Genomic DNA, 19167 nt, shown 5'->3' with positions numbered 1-19167 from the left:
CTGCCTGCTAAACTTACTTTGAATTCTGTGCATTTTGCTTACATTCTTATTTGCCTACTGTCCTCTTCCTCTTCTGACCTTCTCTTCTTTTTGCCAGATGCTCTTGATTTTCATGCCTGAGGGTTTAGAAATCCAAGATACAGGGTTTGTTGGGGAGGTTAAGTGATTTCTTCTCTCCTCATGTACTGTTTAAAACTTCATTGTGAGAAAAAAAACTGGTTTTTCAGGTTTGATGCTGCCAAGTTTGTTATGAGATGGCTTTGTAAGCATGAGAACCCCAAGATGCAAACAATGGCAGTGAGCATCACCTCTATTCTAGCCCTGCAGGTATGTGATTGCTAAAGTCCAGATTTCTCTCCTGAGTCTTGATGGTGCTCTGATAGATGTCCAATGTTTTACTTTCGGCTTTTTGTTTGCTTACAGCTCTCATCTGAGCAAACTGCACAGCTTAAGGAAGAGCTCTTCATGGCAGTTAAGGTAAGTTGATTGTCGCTTTTATAACCCTTTTTTTTCCAATAAAAAAACCTATGAACATAATTTTAAAAGTATAATCATTCTAAAAGGCTTATAAATGAAAACTCTAAAGACCTGCTCCCCAAAAGAAACTACTTTCTACTCTTAGAGCTATTTCTTTTGGTATTTACCTCCACATCTCGAAATAAAATGCTTTTAACTTGATTTATCAATTTTATATGTTTTTTAGTGATTCTGCTGCTATAGTAAATAAGAACGTAGCTCTCCCACATGTATCTTTAAAGAATTTTTTTACATGTATGTATGTATGTATGTATGTAATTTATTTTAGAGAGAGAGGGAGGGATGGAGGGAGGTATCCGCAGAGAGAGAGAGGGAGAGAGAGAATCCCAAGCCGACTCTGCGTGGACAGATGCATGTATTCAACACAGGGCTCAATCCCACGAACTATGAGATCATGATCTGAGTCAAAATCAAGAGGTGGACACTTAACCAACTGAGCCACCCAGGTGCTCCTCTCCTACATGTATCTCTATAAATTATCTCCTTTCCCAATAAATTAATATCCTAATTTTTATTCAGTAATCAGTATTAACCTTACGATTATGCTAATACTGCTCACTAAAAAATGTACATCATTGTTTTATTTTGCACTTGTTTTGAGCAAGTAATACCATCCCCCTTCCCCCTCCAAACATTTGTTTCCTGTGAACTGTTTTCATAGCCTTGATAGGTTTCCTTTTTTTTTTTTTTTTTTTTTTGTTTTGTTAATGTTTATTTATTTTTGAGACAGAGAGAGACAGAGCATGAACGGGGGAGGGTCAGAGAGAGAGGGAGACACAGAATCTGAAACAGGCTCCAGGCTCTGAGCGGTCAGCACAGAGCCCGATGCAGGGCTCGAACTCACAGACCGCGAGATCATGACCTGAGCTGAAGTCGGACGCTTAACCGACTGAGCCACCCAGGCGCCCCGATAGGTTTCCTTTTTTTAAAAAATTAATTTATTTATTTTGAGAGAGAGAACCACTTGAGTGGAGGAGAGGCAGAGAGAGGGGGGACGAGGTCCGAGGTGGGCTCTTCGCTAACAGCGGAGAGTCTGATGTAGGGCTTGAATTCAGGAACCATGAGACAATGACCTGAGCCACCCAGGAGCCCCTGTTTTCCCTTTTGGGTTGCTGGCTTTCTTATGATTTATAAGACTTTGCTATATATTAAGGAATTGAGCCTTTTGACTCTGATGTGAGATGCATGTATTTTCCCTAGTTGGCTGTTTGATTATTTGTACTTTATTTATGACATGTTTTGCCATGCAGTAATTTAAAAATGTTTATAGGTTTAAATTTATCATTCTATTTCTCTGGCATTGATGGCACAGTTTGAAAGTATTTCTGTGCTCCACAGAGTATATTTTAAAATTTTCTCATGATTTTTATCTGTGGTTTCCTTTCTTTTAACATGTAAATTCTTGATTTACTTAAAGCCTTTTTTTTGGGGGGGGGGGGTTATGTTGTAAGGGTCTGTGTTTCTTCTCAATGTCTGCCTCTGCACCTTTTGTTGAACAAATTATCTTTTCTCCACTGTTATACATTGCTACCTCTATCATATATTAAATTCCCTTCTCTATTTGCATCTGTTTCTGGACTCTGTGCTGTGTTAATTTGTATGTCTGTTTATATGCTGATACCACACTTTTTATTTACTAGTTTTATAAATTCCTTAATAGTTAAGATCTTGAGTTTCTTTTTTTTCTTATGTTTTATTTTTGTGGGTTTTTTTTATTGTTATTGTTGTTTTTGAGAGAGAGAAGGTGCAGAAGAGGGGTAGAGAGAAAGAGGGAGATACACAATTCGAAGCCGGCTCCAGGCTCTCAACTGTCAGCACAGAGCCTGTCACGGGGCTCAGTCCCGTGAACTGTTAGATCATGAGTTGAGGCAAAATCAAGAGTCAGACACTTAACTGACTGAATCACCCAGGCGTCCCTCTTTTTTTTTTTTTAATGTGAACACCAGAACTGGCTTTTCTTGTTTTAAACAAGCTTTGTTTTCTTTGGGATTATGTTAAATTTACAGATTTACTTAGAAGAATTGACTTCTCTTTGATACTGATTTTTCCTTCTGAGAATAGGAGATGTTACTCCCTTTATTTGGTCTTCTATGTCCCCCAGATGTATACGGGTGTTGTCTTAATGTTGATAATTCTGTATTTCTTAAATTTATTCCTAAAGTTTTTACCTTTTGCATTGCTGTCACAAGTAGAATCTTACGAGTATTTGATATGTAGTCAGTAGGTTTGGGGGATAAAAATCAAGAATGACTTTAGACATGTTAATTTCTGCAATGCTTGAGATGTCACAGAGGCAGTTTGATATGGGGCACAGCTCAGAGTATTGGGTAAGAATAATTTGAGTCCTCAGTTCTGATACGGGATATAATCACCTGGAGAGTGTGGAGTGCATATAGAGTAAATAGAAGGACTGAAATGAGTGTGTTAGAAAGAAGAACAAGCCGGGGAAGGAGAGTGGAGTTGTGTTGAAAATGAGAAAACCAAGAAAGAGTGATGTCTTAGAATCCAAGAGAATTATTTCCAGAAAAATTGAGCAGTCATGTCAGATGCTATTGAGTGGTTGAGTGAGATGGACAGAGAGGTGCCAGTTGGATTTGGCAGGATGGAAGTCATTAGTCATCTTGTTTACATTATTTTAGTGGAGTAGTGGGACAGAGCCTGTTTGGACTACAATGATGAGCAAATGGGAGGTGCAACACGGAAGCAACTTTTTGATATACTTTAATGAGAAAAAAAGAAAGGAAGATACTACATGGGGCCAGCAATTGGTTTTTTCCAAGATCTATTCTACGCCCTTGAAAACATTTCTGAAAAAAAAGGAGAAATTGATGGCAATGGCAATAAAGAGGGAAGTAATTTGGTGCCAAATCTTTGTGTGTGTGCAGGAATTGTGTATAGAACAGGAGTAAAGATGTTCGCTTTAGACTAAAGCAGAAGGGAAAGCGGGGTGCGTTGATATATGTGTAGGTAGGCTGGTAGATTTTGTCAGGAGGAACAGCAGTAGTTTGTGAAAAACTAGATGAGGTGATTGAGTGAGAGGTGTAAAAAGATGGTGAGTAAAGTCGGAGGGGAGAGGGAATGATGAAAGAAGAGTGGTCTTGGGAGCAAATTCATTGAGAAATCCAGTAGAATTCCCAGATACAGTTGAATGCCCTCTTCAGAGTGTTCTGGCAGATATTGAAGATGAGACTCGAGCAGTCTTTTTCAGGATTCTAGGGCATAAAGTAGGGTGTTTGAGGCAGCAGTTTCGTCAAGATGATGTGATGGAGTTGCTGGGAATGGTTAACAGGAACAGACAGAGAGATACAGAATAGAGCGAGATAGAGAGCAGGTCCTGAAGTAACACGGAGGGAAGAGCAGCCCTGTAGTTCTCGGAGAAACAATTTTGGAAATGTTACCAAAAATTCAGGCTTTAGGTGAAAACAAGCCGTGTTCAGCCACTAGTCATAAGACCTTAGATAATTTATTTATCTTCTCTGTGCCTCAGATTCTTCATCTGAAAACTGGCATCATCTGAAAAACAGGCATCTGTCATAGGAGTAATATTTTGCAGTTATTTTGAATGTCATTAAGGTAAAAAATATATAAAGCATCTAACCACGGGCCTGGCCACATTCGTTATTATTGTCAGGGTCAGCCTCACTTCCCCTGCTCCCTCCCTTGCCTTTGCGGCCATTCACCCCATTGGGTGTCTGAATGATTGCTACCAATGCTGTGTGTCACTCTTACACTTCCCTCTTGGTTTTCACAGCTTTATTTTTGTGATAAATTCTCTCGATACATTCTCTCCTGATTGGGTAAAATTTTTGAGGTGGTCTCATTCCTCCTGAAAACAGACATACTCTGCTTTGTTCAGTGCTGTTTTACTTTATGTGTTTTCATTAGGTGGTTAGGTGAAAATGGCTATCTTTTCCCTCTCTCACAACAGTCTAATATGCTTGCAGGAAAGTGAGGATACTAGCTTCACTTGTGTCCAAAATTATTCTGATATGAAACGGGGTTTTGGAATCTCTGTTAAAGTGAGCCAATGATTTCTTTATTATGACATATGGTTGTAGTACTGGTGTTACCCTCTAGCCATACTGATCTGCTCAAGTGTGCTCAAGAACAGCACACTTTTTCTCTGCCTGGCATACTCCCTCCCCCTCTATGTCTCCACTCCTTGCTTAACTCATTATCTTTCTTTCTCTTCTGGTCTCATTTGTTTCAGTATACATATTACCTTTGCATGGAGGTTTCCTTTTCCTGCCTTTTCTAAAGTAAATTCTTAGGCTTTTATGTATTTCGTTCAGAACATTTTCCCAAACTTAAAATTCTTTTATTTAGTTGAGAGAAAAACCAACATTTTTTTTTAATCTGTCGCTCTTACCTGAGGTGTTGACCAACCATGCTCAATAAATGAATAATGGAATAGCTAATATGTACTTGATTATGAGTCTTATTAACAAGGACCAAGAACTAGATTAAGTGCTCATTAAAGCTGAATTGTTTTTTTCTTTTAATCTTCATAAAAATCTTAGGAGTTAGGTATAACTCATTATATAGAGAATACATGGATCACAGAGCTATTAAGTGGTAGAACAACTATTGCTTTTCTTATGTTGTAATTGAGTTAGTTACTGGGGCATCTAACCCTTTGTCTCTTTGGTTTTTAGGAACTTCTAGCAATAGTAAAACAAAAGACTACTGAAAATTTAGATGATGTCACCCTCTTGTTTACTTTGAAAGCACTTTGGAATCTTACAGATGAGTCTCCAGCTGCCTGCAGTCACTTTATAGAAAATCAAGGATTGGCAATCTTCATCCAAGTCTTGGAGGTGGGAAGACAGGATTGAGTTTATATGTAAAGTTCTTTTTTTCATGGTAAAGTAACCTGTATATTCTTTTGACAGACTTTTTCAGAGTCAGCAATACAAAGCAAAGTACTTGGTCTTTGGGTAAGGTGAATTGTTTCAGTTAATTCTGATTTCTAAAAAAAAATAATAAAACTAACAGTTATGTAGCACCTACTATATGCTAGGCACTATTGTAAGCAATTTTCTGTGTGTTAACTCATTTAGTGTTCACGTGATTCCCTATAAAATAATACCACATCAGTCCTCTTGCTCTGAACAAACTACAGCTTAAAACAACAGCCATTTTATTTACTTTTGAATCTGTGAGTCAACAATTTGAACTCCGTGTAGCCGTACAGTTCTTCTGGTCTCAGTAATTCCAGTGGAGTTATTCATGTTGCTGTAGTCATCTGGTGGCTCAACTAAGGCTAGGTGTGCTAAGATGGCCTAACTCTCACTGTGACAGTTGGTACAGGTTGTTAGTTGGGCCTTGTATCTCCGTGGGCGATGACTTCTTCTCCTCTTCCCCTTTCCCTTCTTCTTCTTCTCTCCCCCTCCCTAACCCCCAGGGAGTTCTGTGCCCAATGTGGGGCTTGAACTTATGACCCTGAAATCAAAAGTTGCATGCTCTACTGACTGAGTCAGCCAGGCACCCCTGTCACCCTGGGCTTGTTTCAGTTTCAGGGTAGCGCTAGAAGGCAAGTCCCACTGTGCAAGTGCTTCTTAAACCTCTGCTTATGTCACGTTCTCTAATGTCTCATTGGGCAAAGCACACTAGGTGGCCTGGGGTGTTTCCCAGTAATCACTTCTCCAACTCTCAGTAACAACTGGGTATGCTCCAATTCAGTTCAATTCCTTTCTTACACTACCTACCTAAGTTATCCTAAGTTATCCAAGTTAAAGGGCTCAGGTTCATAAGACTGCCCCACTTCAGTTGCCAGTTTTAAGTCTTGGGCCACCCATACCTTTGACCATCTGGCTATAAATTAGGAGTGTCCATGACCCCTTCCTCAGGTTGATAATTTGCTAGAATGGCTCACAGACTCCAGAAGGCATTTTGCTTGATATTGTCAGTTTATTATAAAGGATACAACTCAGAAACAGTGAAATGGAAGAAAGATATAGGGCAAGGAAGGATGAGTGCATGCAGAGCTTTCATACTCTGTCTGGGCACACCACCCTCCCAGCACCTTAATGTGTTTACCAATTCAGAAGTTCTCTAAACCCATCGTTTAGGATTTTTTATGGAGGTTTCATCACATAGGCATGACTGATCATTAATTCAATCTTCAGTTCCTCTCTCCTCCTCCAGAGGTTGTGGGGTGGGGCTGAAAGTCCGAGGCTTCTAATTAAGGTTTGGTTTTTTTTGGCAACCAATCCCCATCCTGAAGTTATTTATTTAGTTGCCTACCAAATAAAGAACAAAGATGCTCTGATTACTCTTATCACTTGGGAAATTCCAAGGGATTGAAGACTTCTCTTTCAAGAACTGGCAACAAAGACCAAATATATATTTATTATATGTCCATGCTTAAGCCCACATTAAAGGAGGTGGCCACCCCTTGATGGGAGGAGCAAAGTCACATGGCTAAGTCACATAGAGATAGGAAAAGTTGTGTTATGTTCTATTTATCCTGTTACCTAAGTAGTAGGAGGCAGAATCAAATATCAAACTCAGGCAGTCTAGCTGTAGACCCTCTGATATTAACCACTTTACCATACTTTTTTATCAAGGTAATCAATTCTTTAGAAATTTCTTTGATTATATTGTTATACTACCTCTCAATCAGGATATCCATAATTGAGAAATTTCTTTGTTTCCAGAAGATAAAGGTGAACATTTACAAAAAGTAATGAAGACATACTGTTAAGTCCTTGCAGTTTGCCATGCATGAAATACATCCAGCTGATAGTCCTTCAGTGTTGGGGAGGTAGTGTTAGACAGGTATATGAATAATTTTCTGATTTAAGAGGGACTGTGGTAAGTGCTAGAAAAGCACAAAGTCTAGTGGAAGCTTTTGATTCTAGAGCATGCACTCCTTGAAAGCAGGGACTGTGTCTTTACTTTAGTATCCCTAGCACCTATAGGACTTGGAACAGAGTAGAGGGGATTAAATGATTGATATTGGAAATCTTAATATTGGAAGGTACAAAAAAGTAGGAAGATAGAGGACAAAAGAAGTAGGAGACAAAGCTCTTTGGCTAGGGAAGATGAGAAAATGTAATCATTTAAGGGATACTGTAATAAAGAATATCTAGAATTTTGGCAGAAGTTGGGAAAAGCAATAAATAAGGCCAGAAAGGTGGATTGAAGCCTCATATATGCTATATAAAGCTAAGTGTCCTACTATTAGCTAACCTTTTCTAAAAGATCTTTTTTCTGAGAGCCTCTCAGAATGCTGAGAGTTTTTGAGGATGCCTCCTTTCCTTCCTTTTTCTGAGTGAAGAAGACCCACATTCTCCTGTAGCTTCCATCTCTTCTCAACATTTTGTTCATAGACTATTGGAATGAAAAAGGTACTAGAAAAGTAGCCTCTGTCAAGCTCATAAGAGAAATTGTGATTCATCTAAGGTGTCCTCAGTTATAGTAAGGATGCTGTCATGTTGTCTCTCCTTGTCTGGGGCTTCCATCTGATCGACTTAATGCTGAAATCCTACTATTGATGAGGTTATGTATAGATAGCTTTGGGGAAAACGGGGGGGAAATCTCACAATAGTGCAGTTTCTGCTGAAATCAATAGGGTATAGCTGGTCTTGTAAAAAAAAAAACAAACCTGGGGTAAGTGATCTCAAAATAATTTAGTTTTCTGCATAGTGCTGTATGATGCTATTTTGAACATACTAGTCTCTAGGGTATACTTTTCTGAAAACCACTTCAGAAGGAACAGTAACTGCTGTGTTCAATTTGACTATGTGTTTCACTTCTAAACCTTTGTGTTTTCATCTGTGTGGTAGACAGACCCTAAGGTGATTCCTAGTGATTCTGATTTCTTCTTGGTGTTCACGTCTTTGTAAAAGTCCTCCTCTCAAATGTGGGCAGGAACTGTGACTTGCTTCTAACGAATAGAATATAGCAAAGATGATAGGATATCAGTTCTGTGATTATGTTATGGTGTGTAGACAGTAGACCCCTTCCCCTTATCCATAGTTTCAGTTACTCACAGTCTGGAAGCAGGTGATCCTCCTGAGGAATGGTCCAAAGGTCAGTAGTAGCCTAATGCTATGTCACATGCTTACGTCATCCACCTTTTTTTGTCTTGTCATATAGGCATTTTGTCATCTCCTCACAAGCAGAAGAAGAGTGAGTACAGTGAAATAAGATATTTGAGAGAGGGTGCTGGGTGGCTCAGTCGGTTAAGCATCTGGCTCTTGATTTCAGTTCAGGTTATGGTCTCACAGTTTGTGAGTTTGAGCCCCACATCAGGCTCTGTACTGACAGAGCAAAACCTGCTTGGGATTCTCTCTCTGCCCCTCCCCCCGCTCATGTGTTTTCTCTCTCTCTCAAAATAAATAAATAAGCTTTAAAAAGATATTTTGAGAAAGAGACCACATTCATGTAAATTTTTTTTTTTTTTTTTTTTTTTTTTTAAAGAGAGCGAGAGAGAGCACAAGCAGGTGAGGGGCAAGAGACAGACTCCCAAGCAGGCTCTGCACCATCAGTGCAAAGCCCAATGTTGGGCTTGAACTCAAACCATGAGATCATGACCTGAGCCAAAACCAAGAGTCGGACACTTAACTCAGTGGCGGACTGAGCCACTCAGGTGCCCCTATAACAGGGGCATGTAATAAAAGTTACATGAGGGGCACCTGAGTGGCTCAGTTGGTTAAGTGCCCAACTCTTGATCTCAGCTTAGGTCATGATCTCATGGTTCATGAGTTTGAGCCCTTCGTCGGGCTGTGCGCTGACAGCATGAAGCCTGCTTGGGATTCTCTCTCTCTCCCTCTCTTTTTGCCCCTCCCCTGCCCATGCTCTCTCTCTCTCTCAAAATAAATAAACTTTAAAAAAACAGACAAAAGTAAACAATATATTGTTATGATTATTCTATTATTGTTAATCTCTTACTGGGCCTAATTTACACATTGAACTTTATCATAGGTATGTTTGTGTAGAAAAAACAGTATATTATAGAATTTGATACTGTTTGTGGTTTCAGGCATATCCATTGGGGGTCTTAGAACATATCCCCCTCTGATTTAGGGGTACTATGGTGTTAATCCCTCTTGCTAATAGACTTGCTAGAGAGACTCTTCCATGTATTTGAAAAAGCAAGCTGCCAAGAAGTAAGTAGTTGGAGAAAGAAGCCCCTGTGGGAAGTAACTATGGGCAGCTTCTAGGAGCTAAGGGTGGCCTCCAGCAAGAAAACGAAACCCTCAATCTTAATGAATGTGGCCAACAGTTTGTAAGCTTGGAAGTAAGTTTCCTTCCAGTGGAGCCCCCAGATGAGAATGCAGCCCAGCCAGCACTTTGTGGCTTTTTGAGACCTCAGAGTAGAAGAGCCACCTAAGCCATGGATGAACTCCTGGCCCACAAAAACTGAGAGAGAAAAAATGTATGTTGTTTTAAGCCACCAAGTTTGTGGCAGTTTGTTAAACAGCATAGAAACCTAATATATAAAATAAAATACTACCTGCCTTTCATTGTTACTGTTAAATTTCAAGCTAATGTAACATATAGTAGGCCCTGAGCAATCTTAAGTATTTGAGTCAGGCCTGGATTTTATTCTAGTTCAACTGGTTATTAGCAGTATAAACCTGACAAGTTCTGACTGACAAGTTAAATCTTGCTGAGTGACTTATTTCTTGGTAAAACTATATGAAACATGAAATGAGATAAGGCAGAAAAAAGGACCTTTTTGTTTGTCTAGTACAGTGCCTGGCACTTAGTAAGTGCTCACTCAGTGATTTGTCATTACTGATATCCTCCTCATCAAGGCGTGGGATTGTGGGTTTTAGGCTAAATTGAGAGGGAGGAGGATGGGATGAAGTATCTAAGCTAAGCAGTAGTAAAGGAAGAGAGAATCAGACACTGATTCCTCTCCCTTTCCTATCTCTGATATTTTCTGCTCTTTTACCTGTAGAACAACATAGCTGAAGTTAGAGAACTGTCTTCCAAGCTGGTGACTGAAGATGTGGTGAAACATATTAGCAGCTTGCTCCATAGCAAAGAAATGGAAGTCAGTTATTTTGCTGCAGGCATCATAGCCCACCTGACATCTGACACACAGCCCTGGATGTCCCATGACCTTCAGAGGAGTGCTCTTCTCCAGGATTTGGTACAAGGACCATTCATTCTTCTTTACAAACTGTGTCGTGATCTCTTCTTGCAGGAGACTTACTTTTCTAGTTTTAAGAATTTTACTTTATTATTATTATTTTATATTTCAGAAAGAGAGAGAGACAGAGTGTGGGCAGAGGAGGGGCAGAGAGATGGGGGAGACACAGAATCCGAAGCAGGCTCCAGGCTCTGAGCTGTGCGCACAGAGCCTGACATAAGGTTCGAACCCACAGACTGTGAGATCACGACCTGAGCCTAAGTCAGACACTCAACCAACTGAGCTACCCAGGCATCCCAAGAATTTTAGAAATATGTATTCATTGTAGAAAATGGGAAACATAATAAAAAAGTACAAAGAAAATATTCTAAATCACTCACCGTACAATCAAGCTCTAACCTCTGTTAACACTTTGCTACATTCCTCCTGATATTTTTCTTTTATAAAAGTCACACGTATACACAGTTGAATGTGGCTTTACCAGTTCTCTTTTCCACTTTGAGCTTTTTTTCAAGCTATTTCTTTTGATATTTTCTCCATATCTAAATAACCTCTGTTGCTACTTCATTTTGCAGTTTTAGACATTAATCTGTTCATTCATTTTCCCACTCTGGAAAAAGAAGATTCTTTTTCTCATTTTCCCTATGCGTACCCTTTCCTATACTCCCAAGTATATATATCCTTTCAGTATATTGAAATATATTCCATCTACTTCAGCTTCTTAAGACTTCTTTCCCAGAACTTTCTGTTTTCTTCCATCTGGTCTGCTTATTTGTGTATCTGCTATACTGCTGTCATTCCAGGATATTCCTTTACTGGGGATTCTCTTTACTTCTCTGGTGTTGGATTCCCTGTTTCCTGGATTGCATGCCTTCCTGGTTTTTTGGTGTACTCCCTCATTCTGTTGGATCTTATCTAGTAGCTTCCTCAGAAGAAATGCATGAAATAGAAAATTTCAGACTTTACATGATCTCAGAGTCACGAGATCCGAGCCTCACGTCACACTCTGTGCCGGGCATGGATCCTGCTTAAGCTTCTCTCCTCTCTCCCTCTATCCTCCCAACCTCCCCACCTCCATACTCTCTCTCTCTCTCTCTCTCTCACTCTCACTCTCACTCTCTCTCTCTCTCTCTCAAATAAATAAAAAATGCAGACCTTATTTGTTTGAAAAGGGCATTATTTTACCTTCATATTTAGTTAGTCACATGGCTGGGTATAGAATTTTAGTTTTGGAATATTTTTATTTCTGAATTTTTAAGTCATTACTTCTTTGTTTTCTCAGTATCACTTTTGAGAAGTCATTTTCCTTCGGAACCTTTAAGATTTTTGTTCTCAAAAATCACACAGTGGTGTGCCTGGATGTAGGTTTATTTTCATCATTATCTTGGATACTAATTGCTCTAGAAGCTTGTTTCCTTCAGTTCTGGGAAATTTCTTTCTCCCTCTCTAGTCTCTTCCTCTTTTTTTCCCCCCGCCTTAGGATTTGGCCTCCCTGGACTCATTTTTCCTTACCTATTTCCCTGTTTTCCTCTTTAAAAAAAATCTTTAAAAATCTTCACTGCTGGGGCATCTGGGTGGCACAGACAGTTAAGTGTCTGACTTTGGCTCAGGTTATGATTTTGAGGTTTGTGAGTTCGAGCTTCGCATTGGGTTCTGCACTGGTGGTGTGAAGCCTGCTTGGGATTCTCTCTCTCCCCACCTCTCTCTGCCCCTTCCTCACTTGTGCTCTCTCTCTCCAAAATAAATAAATAAAAAATCTCCACCCTTATTGGGTTTTGCATTTATATTTGTATTTTATATTTTTTATTATATAATTAACTATTTTAATGTAATTTTATATATTTATATGGTTCATCATATAGTTTAACATATACTTTAAATTTTTTTAATGTTTATTTTTGAGAGAGAGAGAGGAGGACACAGAATCCGAGGCAGGTTCAGGCTCTGAGCTGTCAGCACAGAGCCCAGCGTGGGGCTCAAACTCACGAGCTGTGAGATCATGACCTGAGCTGAAGTCAGAGGCTTAACCAACTGGGCCACCCAGGTGCCCCTTAATTTTTTTTTTTTTTTTTTTTTTTTTTTTTTTTTTTTTTGAGAGAGAGAGAGAGTGTGCACACACGCAAGGAGGGGAGGGGCAGAGAGAGAGAGAGAGAGAGAGAGAGAGAGAGAGGAAATCCCAAGCAGGCTCCGCACTGTCAGTGCAGAGCCCAATGTGGGACTCAATCTCACAATCTGTGAGATCATGACCTGAGCCAAAATCAAGAGCTGGACACTTAACTGACTGAGCCACCCAGGTACCACAGTATATTTATTTATTTTTATAGCTTATAATGTGTTTTTATATATTATGTATAGTTATATATTTGTATTTATATATTTCTATTTTAATTTTCAAGAACTCTCTTTTGTTCTCTGAGTGCTTCTTTTTCATATAATATCTTACTCTTTTCCCATGGTTGCTGTATCTATTATCTCCTTAAAGGTAGTAATGATTAGTTTGGGTTTTGTTTTTGTTTTGTTTTTTTAAATTTTCCTCTTCCTTCAAGGTTTCTGTTTTCTGCAAGTTGCTTTTTCACCCTATTTCTATCGTTTATGTTACAGACTTTCTTAAAGTATATGGAGATCTTCAGCTGTCCACTCACATTTAAGAGTGGAGTTGTTTGGAAGCTAGGTGCAGATGGGTGGAACTTGTCAACTGTGGGCCTCACCTAGCATGATCTGTATTAGTCACTGTCATTGTCATTAGATCTTCTGTGCTGAACTGGTTGGAATTTTCCTCAAGAAGAATCTTCTGTTCTCCTGACTGAAAATGATAAGCTTGGTTCCAATGGTCTGAAATCCCACTAGAGGAAGAGAGTTGAGAGCAAGGGACTCTCAGCATTTATCATTTAGATTTTCACTTCATCCCTGTTTTTAACATGGTACTTCAACCCTTAATTGTTCACAAGGTTGCCCAGTCCAGAAATTTTTATTAGTGGTGGAAAGGAGATATGGGAGTCTTGATTCTTCGGTACTTTCCTCTTGTTTTTAACCCCACCTCTAATCTCACTTCCTAAAGTACTTGGTGTGCCAGATTTTTATGTCTAGGAGTTCTGTTTAAACTGGTTCATTTTTTAATCTTCTCCAGTGCTAGATCTACTAAATCACTCACCATTTTCTTTCTGCTTTGTTCTTGTTTGGTTGCCTTCTTTTAGTTTAAACCATTTATACTATTTCTGGTCATGGGATTTAGGAAAGGAATGGATGCATGCCAAGTCCTGCATCTTTACTCAGAAGCCCCCTCTTATTGCACTGTTTTCCACATGACTTTGTTCCTATTCTACATATTTAATGGTTATCTACTTCATATTTTGGCAGGTAGGTATACCTTAATTTGGGTGATCATTCCCATATTTTGAAGATTTGTTTTTTCATATATATGTAATTATAAATGGCATGAAACAGCCTATTATGGCCTTTTAAAAAGGATGGAATACAATACTAGAATCCTGGTTTCTCTTTTTGTATAGTATGCAACCATCCAGAATTGGCCAAGTTCAAGTTGTAAGATGACAGCGTTGGTGACCTACAGGTAATCTCGTGATGGCGCAGTACTTTTCTTAAAGCTTGTCCTCATTGTACTCACTATGTAGAGACCATGGTACAGTGATAAGATATAGTCAGATAGCCTTATGTTCAAATCCTGTTACTTTGTGATTTTGGGACAATCACTTTTAGGAGATCTCTGAGACTCAGTTTTACTCCTCTGTAAAATGAGGCTTATTGTGTGCAAGATTGAGGATGAAATGAGATACTGAATGTAAAGAGTGTCTAACATAGAATGTAAGTTCTTAAATGTTAGCTTCTGATATATGCTCAACAATACATCTCAATGAGGAAATGATCCTGTGGAGAGGTTAAAAATAATTATTGTATCACAGATGCTAGCCTGAGTTCTAAATGAACTTCTTTGTGCCTCTTTAGATCCTTCAAGGCATTTTTCCCACTCCTTGGCAACTTCTCTCAACCAGCGGTTCAGCTCTGGGCACTATGGGCAATGTATCATGTCTGCAGTAAAAACCGTATGTATTCAAAACATAGTAGTTTTCCAACTGTTTTTCTGTATAAAGGTTAAGTTCAAGATAGAATTTTGAAAATTTGCTCACCTGTATTGAATTTAACTTTTTTAAAAAATGAAGTTGGAAAATGTTTTTATTAGTTTAAAAAATGTCACAGAATTATAATCTATTTGGGGGTGGATGTCAAGCAGTATAGAAAGTGAAAGTTGGCTCTCACTCCTATTCCCCACAGGCAGGTACTATTAATAATTTGATAATTATAACTATCCTTCCAAATACTTCTCTATACACATACTGTAGTTAGTATATACTATATATAAATAAGGACATTTTTAAACAAAATGGGCTCATTCTGTGCATGCTGCCCTATAGCTGGCTCTTTTCACTCAACAGTTTATCATGAATACTCTGTCTATAGTAATATATACATCTGCCTTTTTGTAATGGTCTGGGGGAGGCTGGAGGGCCAGGAGTCAGGGGTTGTTTCCTAGCCAGATTAAATGTTTTTACATGTTTGGCTGTTGGGAGAATTGGGGACTTACATTCTTTGCTAAGGATTATTGTAAAATTTTTTGCTTTTATTATAAAAGAATACAGAGTATAATTTTATAGTGAAAAGTTTCAAGAAATAGCTTTTAGAATTAAAATATTAGCTACTAACAAAAGTATAAAATTCCCAAAATAATTTTAACAGACAATGAGAGCTCTGTGCAGTAAACTGAGAAATAATTGAGAAACCTGAAGTAATTATGAGACATACTAGATTCCTAGATGGAAAGACTTTTTAAGAGACACATGTCAAATCTTTTCAGCTTATGAATATGCTGCAATTTAAATGAATGAGTGAGATGAGGGATCTGAAAATTATTCTAAAGTTAACCTGGCAGAATAAACAAGAACTGACCAAGAAAAATGGTTTCTAGGAGCTTGCCCTAACACTTCTCTTTAAATTATAAATAAGTATTGTGAATGGTGTTGGCATATAAACAACTACAGGCAGATCTGTCAGAATAGCTCCGAAATGACTTTGGTTTATAGCAACTAGAAGTTAGTTGAGTACTTTCTCTGTGCCAGGCAGTATTGCAAGGTCTTTATGAGTTAACTCAATCTTCACAACAACGAGAAGGGGGTAGCATTATTATTATTATTCATCTATTACAGATGAGCAAACAAGGCACAGAGAACTTAAGTAACTTACTAAAGTTAAAATAGCAACTGGCAGAGCTCCAGATTACCACTATTAGTTAGACTGCTTAGTATTTCTTCACTATATAGATATAATTATTTAACCAGTCTTCTTTAAATGGATATTGTTTCTAGTCTTTTCTATTACAAGCACTATTTTATTGAATATTAACATATTTATATACATGAATATGGATTAATGTACAATGAAAAATGATATACAAAGACTATATATCTGTAACTCTATCTATCTATGAATTGAAGATGCACATGTGGGTAATTAAGAGGACAGATGTTAGAACCAGACTGACTACCTGTGCTCTGTTCCCAGTTTCTGCCAGTTACTAATAGTGGGAACTTGAGCAGGTTACTTGACTTCACTGTGCCCCAGTTTCCTTAAGTATAAAATGGGGATGAAAATACCTACTTCATAGAGCTGTGAGAATTAAGTGGGTTGGGGTGCCTGGGTGGCTCAGTTGATTGAGTATCTGACTTCAGCTCAGGTCATGATCTTGTGGTCCATGAGTTCGAGACCTGCATTGGGCTCTGTGCTGACAGCTCAGAGCCTGGAGCCTGCTCTGGATTCTGTGTTGCACTCTCTCTCTCTGTGCCTCCCCCACTCATGTCTGTCTGTCTGTCTCTCTCTCTCTCAAAATAAATAAATAAACATAGAAAAAAATTAAGTGGGTTAATATTCATTAAGCATTTAAAACATTGCTAGGCTCATAGTATTAGCATTTGTGCATAGCATAGTATTAGTTCACGCATAGTACATATCATTTGTTAAGTGTATCATTTTGCAAGTGTGTCAGTTAATCTGCAGAATATTTAGAATTGCTGAGTCAAAATGTTAGGAACATGGTGATATTGATAGGCATTTCTAAACTGTTTTCTGGTGAGTTGATTATCAGTTTTCATTCCTGTCAGCAATTTATGAAAGCTTGTCATTCTTACACAATGTTTAATTGAACTTTTTGTTCTTTGCCAATTTAAGGTGAAATGATGGTCTTGCTTAACATTTAAGTTACGTTAACTATCTTTTATTGAAGACTCGTTTTCGTTTCCTTGAATTGTCCATTGATATTCTTTATTCACTTTTTCTCTACTGTTTGTTGATCTTTTTAATTTGAAGGAACTCTTGCAAATATTTTTTCTGCAGTTTATTGTCTTGACTTTGTTCATTATGTTTCATCAGCCTTTTGTTACACAGCCTCTGGACTTCAGGTCACAGTTACACTTTCCAAAATTGATGAAAATTCTCAGCTGTTTAAAGATATTATTCCTCCCCTATACTTTCCTTGTGGGGTGTCTGTCAGAAGTATCTTATACCTTCTCTCACTTTATTCTATCTTATCCTTAAAAAAACAATTTCCATGTCATTAGATCATTATTTCTCCCTGTGTCTAGTTGGCCTTTGGAATGATTAAGAGAATCCTTTTTAGACTACGTTGTGGACACATTCCTTCAGCAGTTTTGTATTTGCTTCCCTCAGGTGCTCTAGAGGTTTTCCTGGGATTGAACTAATTTTCATATTAACTTCTCACCTCAAGGGTTCCCAGAACATTTAGGCAGTATAAATTCAGATCCTATACCAACTCACTACTGTGGTTATGAATTCTTGGGAAGGATTTCTTCCAACCACGCCTGTATACCCACCTAGAGGCCAAATGTTTTCATTGTCTTATCCCTTCTCTCCTATAGTTCTTTGAGGGGTCAGCTTTATGCACTGATACATATTTATTATATATAGATTGCTTCTAACTTTGTAAGTTGGAACCTAAATTCCTAGATTACTGAAACTGACAGTCCCTTTCTTCCCCGGGATAGCTGCAGATAAAGTTACATGAGCTTAGGTGCTCTCTGCAATCTGTGTCTGGGTCCTGGACAAGTTCTTTACTTTGTACACATGAGTATACATTTAAAATTTTTTGTTATATTTTATCCAGCATTTAGTGTTATCAGGTTATCTAGCTCAGCTTAACACCTGAACTTGAAATGTGTATTACATTTATAATAAAAGAGGTTTCTATCCTTTTAGCTAGGATTAGAGATTTGAGGCATAGAGTTGTCTGGAAATAAGCATACTAAAAAATCATTTATAATTGCACTACACAATCCAAGCATTATTTAAGTTTTGACGTATTTTTTTTCTTTTAAGTTTTTTTTATGTTTATTTTTGAGAGAGAGAGAGCATAAGTGTGAGAGGGGCTGAGAGAGGGAGACACAGAATCTGAAGCAGGCTCCAGGCTCCCACCTGTCAGCACAGAGCTCAACGTGCGGCTCAAACCCACAAACCGCGAGATCATGATCTGAGCTGAAGTCGGGTGCTTAACCGACTGAGCCACCCAGGTGCCCTTTGACATATTTCTTTTATCTGTTAATTCCTATGTCAAAGGGCTTAAACCTTGGTACCCTTTCTTCAAAAAGGTGAGTGTGGTGACTTGGGAATATTTAAAATGCCAGTTTGTCCATCAGTTCTCTTTGATTTTCTTTCAGCCAGCAAATACTGCAGAATGTTAGTTGAAGAAGAAGGATTGCAGTTTTTGTGCGACATCCAGGAGCACAGTGAGGCAGATGCTCAAGCACAGAAGATTGCAACCTCCATTCTAGATGACTTCAGAATGCATTTCATGAATTATCAGAGACCCTCTCTGTGTTGAATGCCCTCCTCAGCCCCTGGGGCTTCAGAGGTGCTGTCTGTTCCTCAGTGTCAGCCCTTCTGCCTTGCCAGCAGTTCAGTGTTGAAACAAGTTATCATTGGAGTTTGTAAGTTGGCTGCCTCACTGGCCTTTATTGTTGATTTTCTATAGGCCACAAAAAGGCTGATTTTGAATGATAGCCATAATCCCAAATCAAGTTGGAATCATTCTGGGAACGCTCCTTCAACAGCTTTGCAAAATCAAGCCTTGGACTATGTGGGGAGACCTGTGAGCTTATGTTGGAACAACTATGCCAGTTACTTTTCCTAGCCCTGGCCAGCTTCTTAACTCTGGGAGTTTCAGAGAGGAAGGAGAAACGAAAGACCTACAGGGAGACCTTGGTATTTATGTTAAATTTCATGTTTGAAAGAATATCCTGAGTTGTTATTCCTAGTGAGGCTACTAGAAAAGAAGTACATGAAAAAGGTTTGGAAAATACATGCTTATAAATGTGTTGTTTAGAAGGCAGAATCTCAGCTGGAGGGGAGGAAAAAGAGGGGAAATTTTTTTTTTTTTTTTTTTTTAAATAAATACCAAAGTACCTTCCACTTGTGGGGTAGAGGGAAGGAAAAAATATATT

The 19167-nt window shown here is 38.5% G+C and overlaps 1 protein-coding gene across 1 annotated transcript in view; it reads left to right on the top strand.

The window, feature by feature from the left end:
- Positions 1-18698, top strand: part of ZYG11A (zyg-11 family member A, cell cycle regulator) — a 74677-nt gene extending 55979 nt beyond the window's left edge. Inside the window, 8 exon segments of the mRNA XM_060624496.3 lie at positions 228-327; positions 424-477; positions 5193-5354; positions 5430-5474; positions 10451-10645; positions 14155-14216; positions 14609-14706; positions 18385-18698. Coding sequence (XP_060480479.2) covers positions 228-327; positions 424-477; positions 5193-5354; positions 5430-5474; positions 10451-10645; positions 14155-14216; positions 14609-14706; positions 18385-18698 — 1030 coding nt within the window.
- Positions 18699-19167: the final 469 nt, after the last annotated feature.

Source organism: Panthera onca, chromosome C1 (assembly GCF_046562875.1).
Source record: "Panthera onca isolate mPanOnc1 chromosome C1, mPanOnc1 haplotype 2, whole genome shotgun sequence".
NCBI classification, from domain to species: Eukaryota; Metazoa; Chordata; class Mammalia; order Carnivora; family Felidae; genus Panthera; species Panthera onca.
Note: the sequence above shows the minus strand (reverse complement) of the source record. Positions and strands in the feature narration are given on the sequence as shown.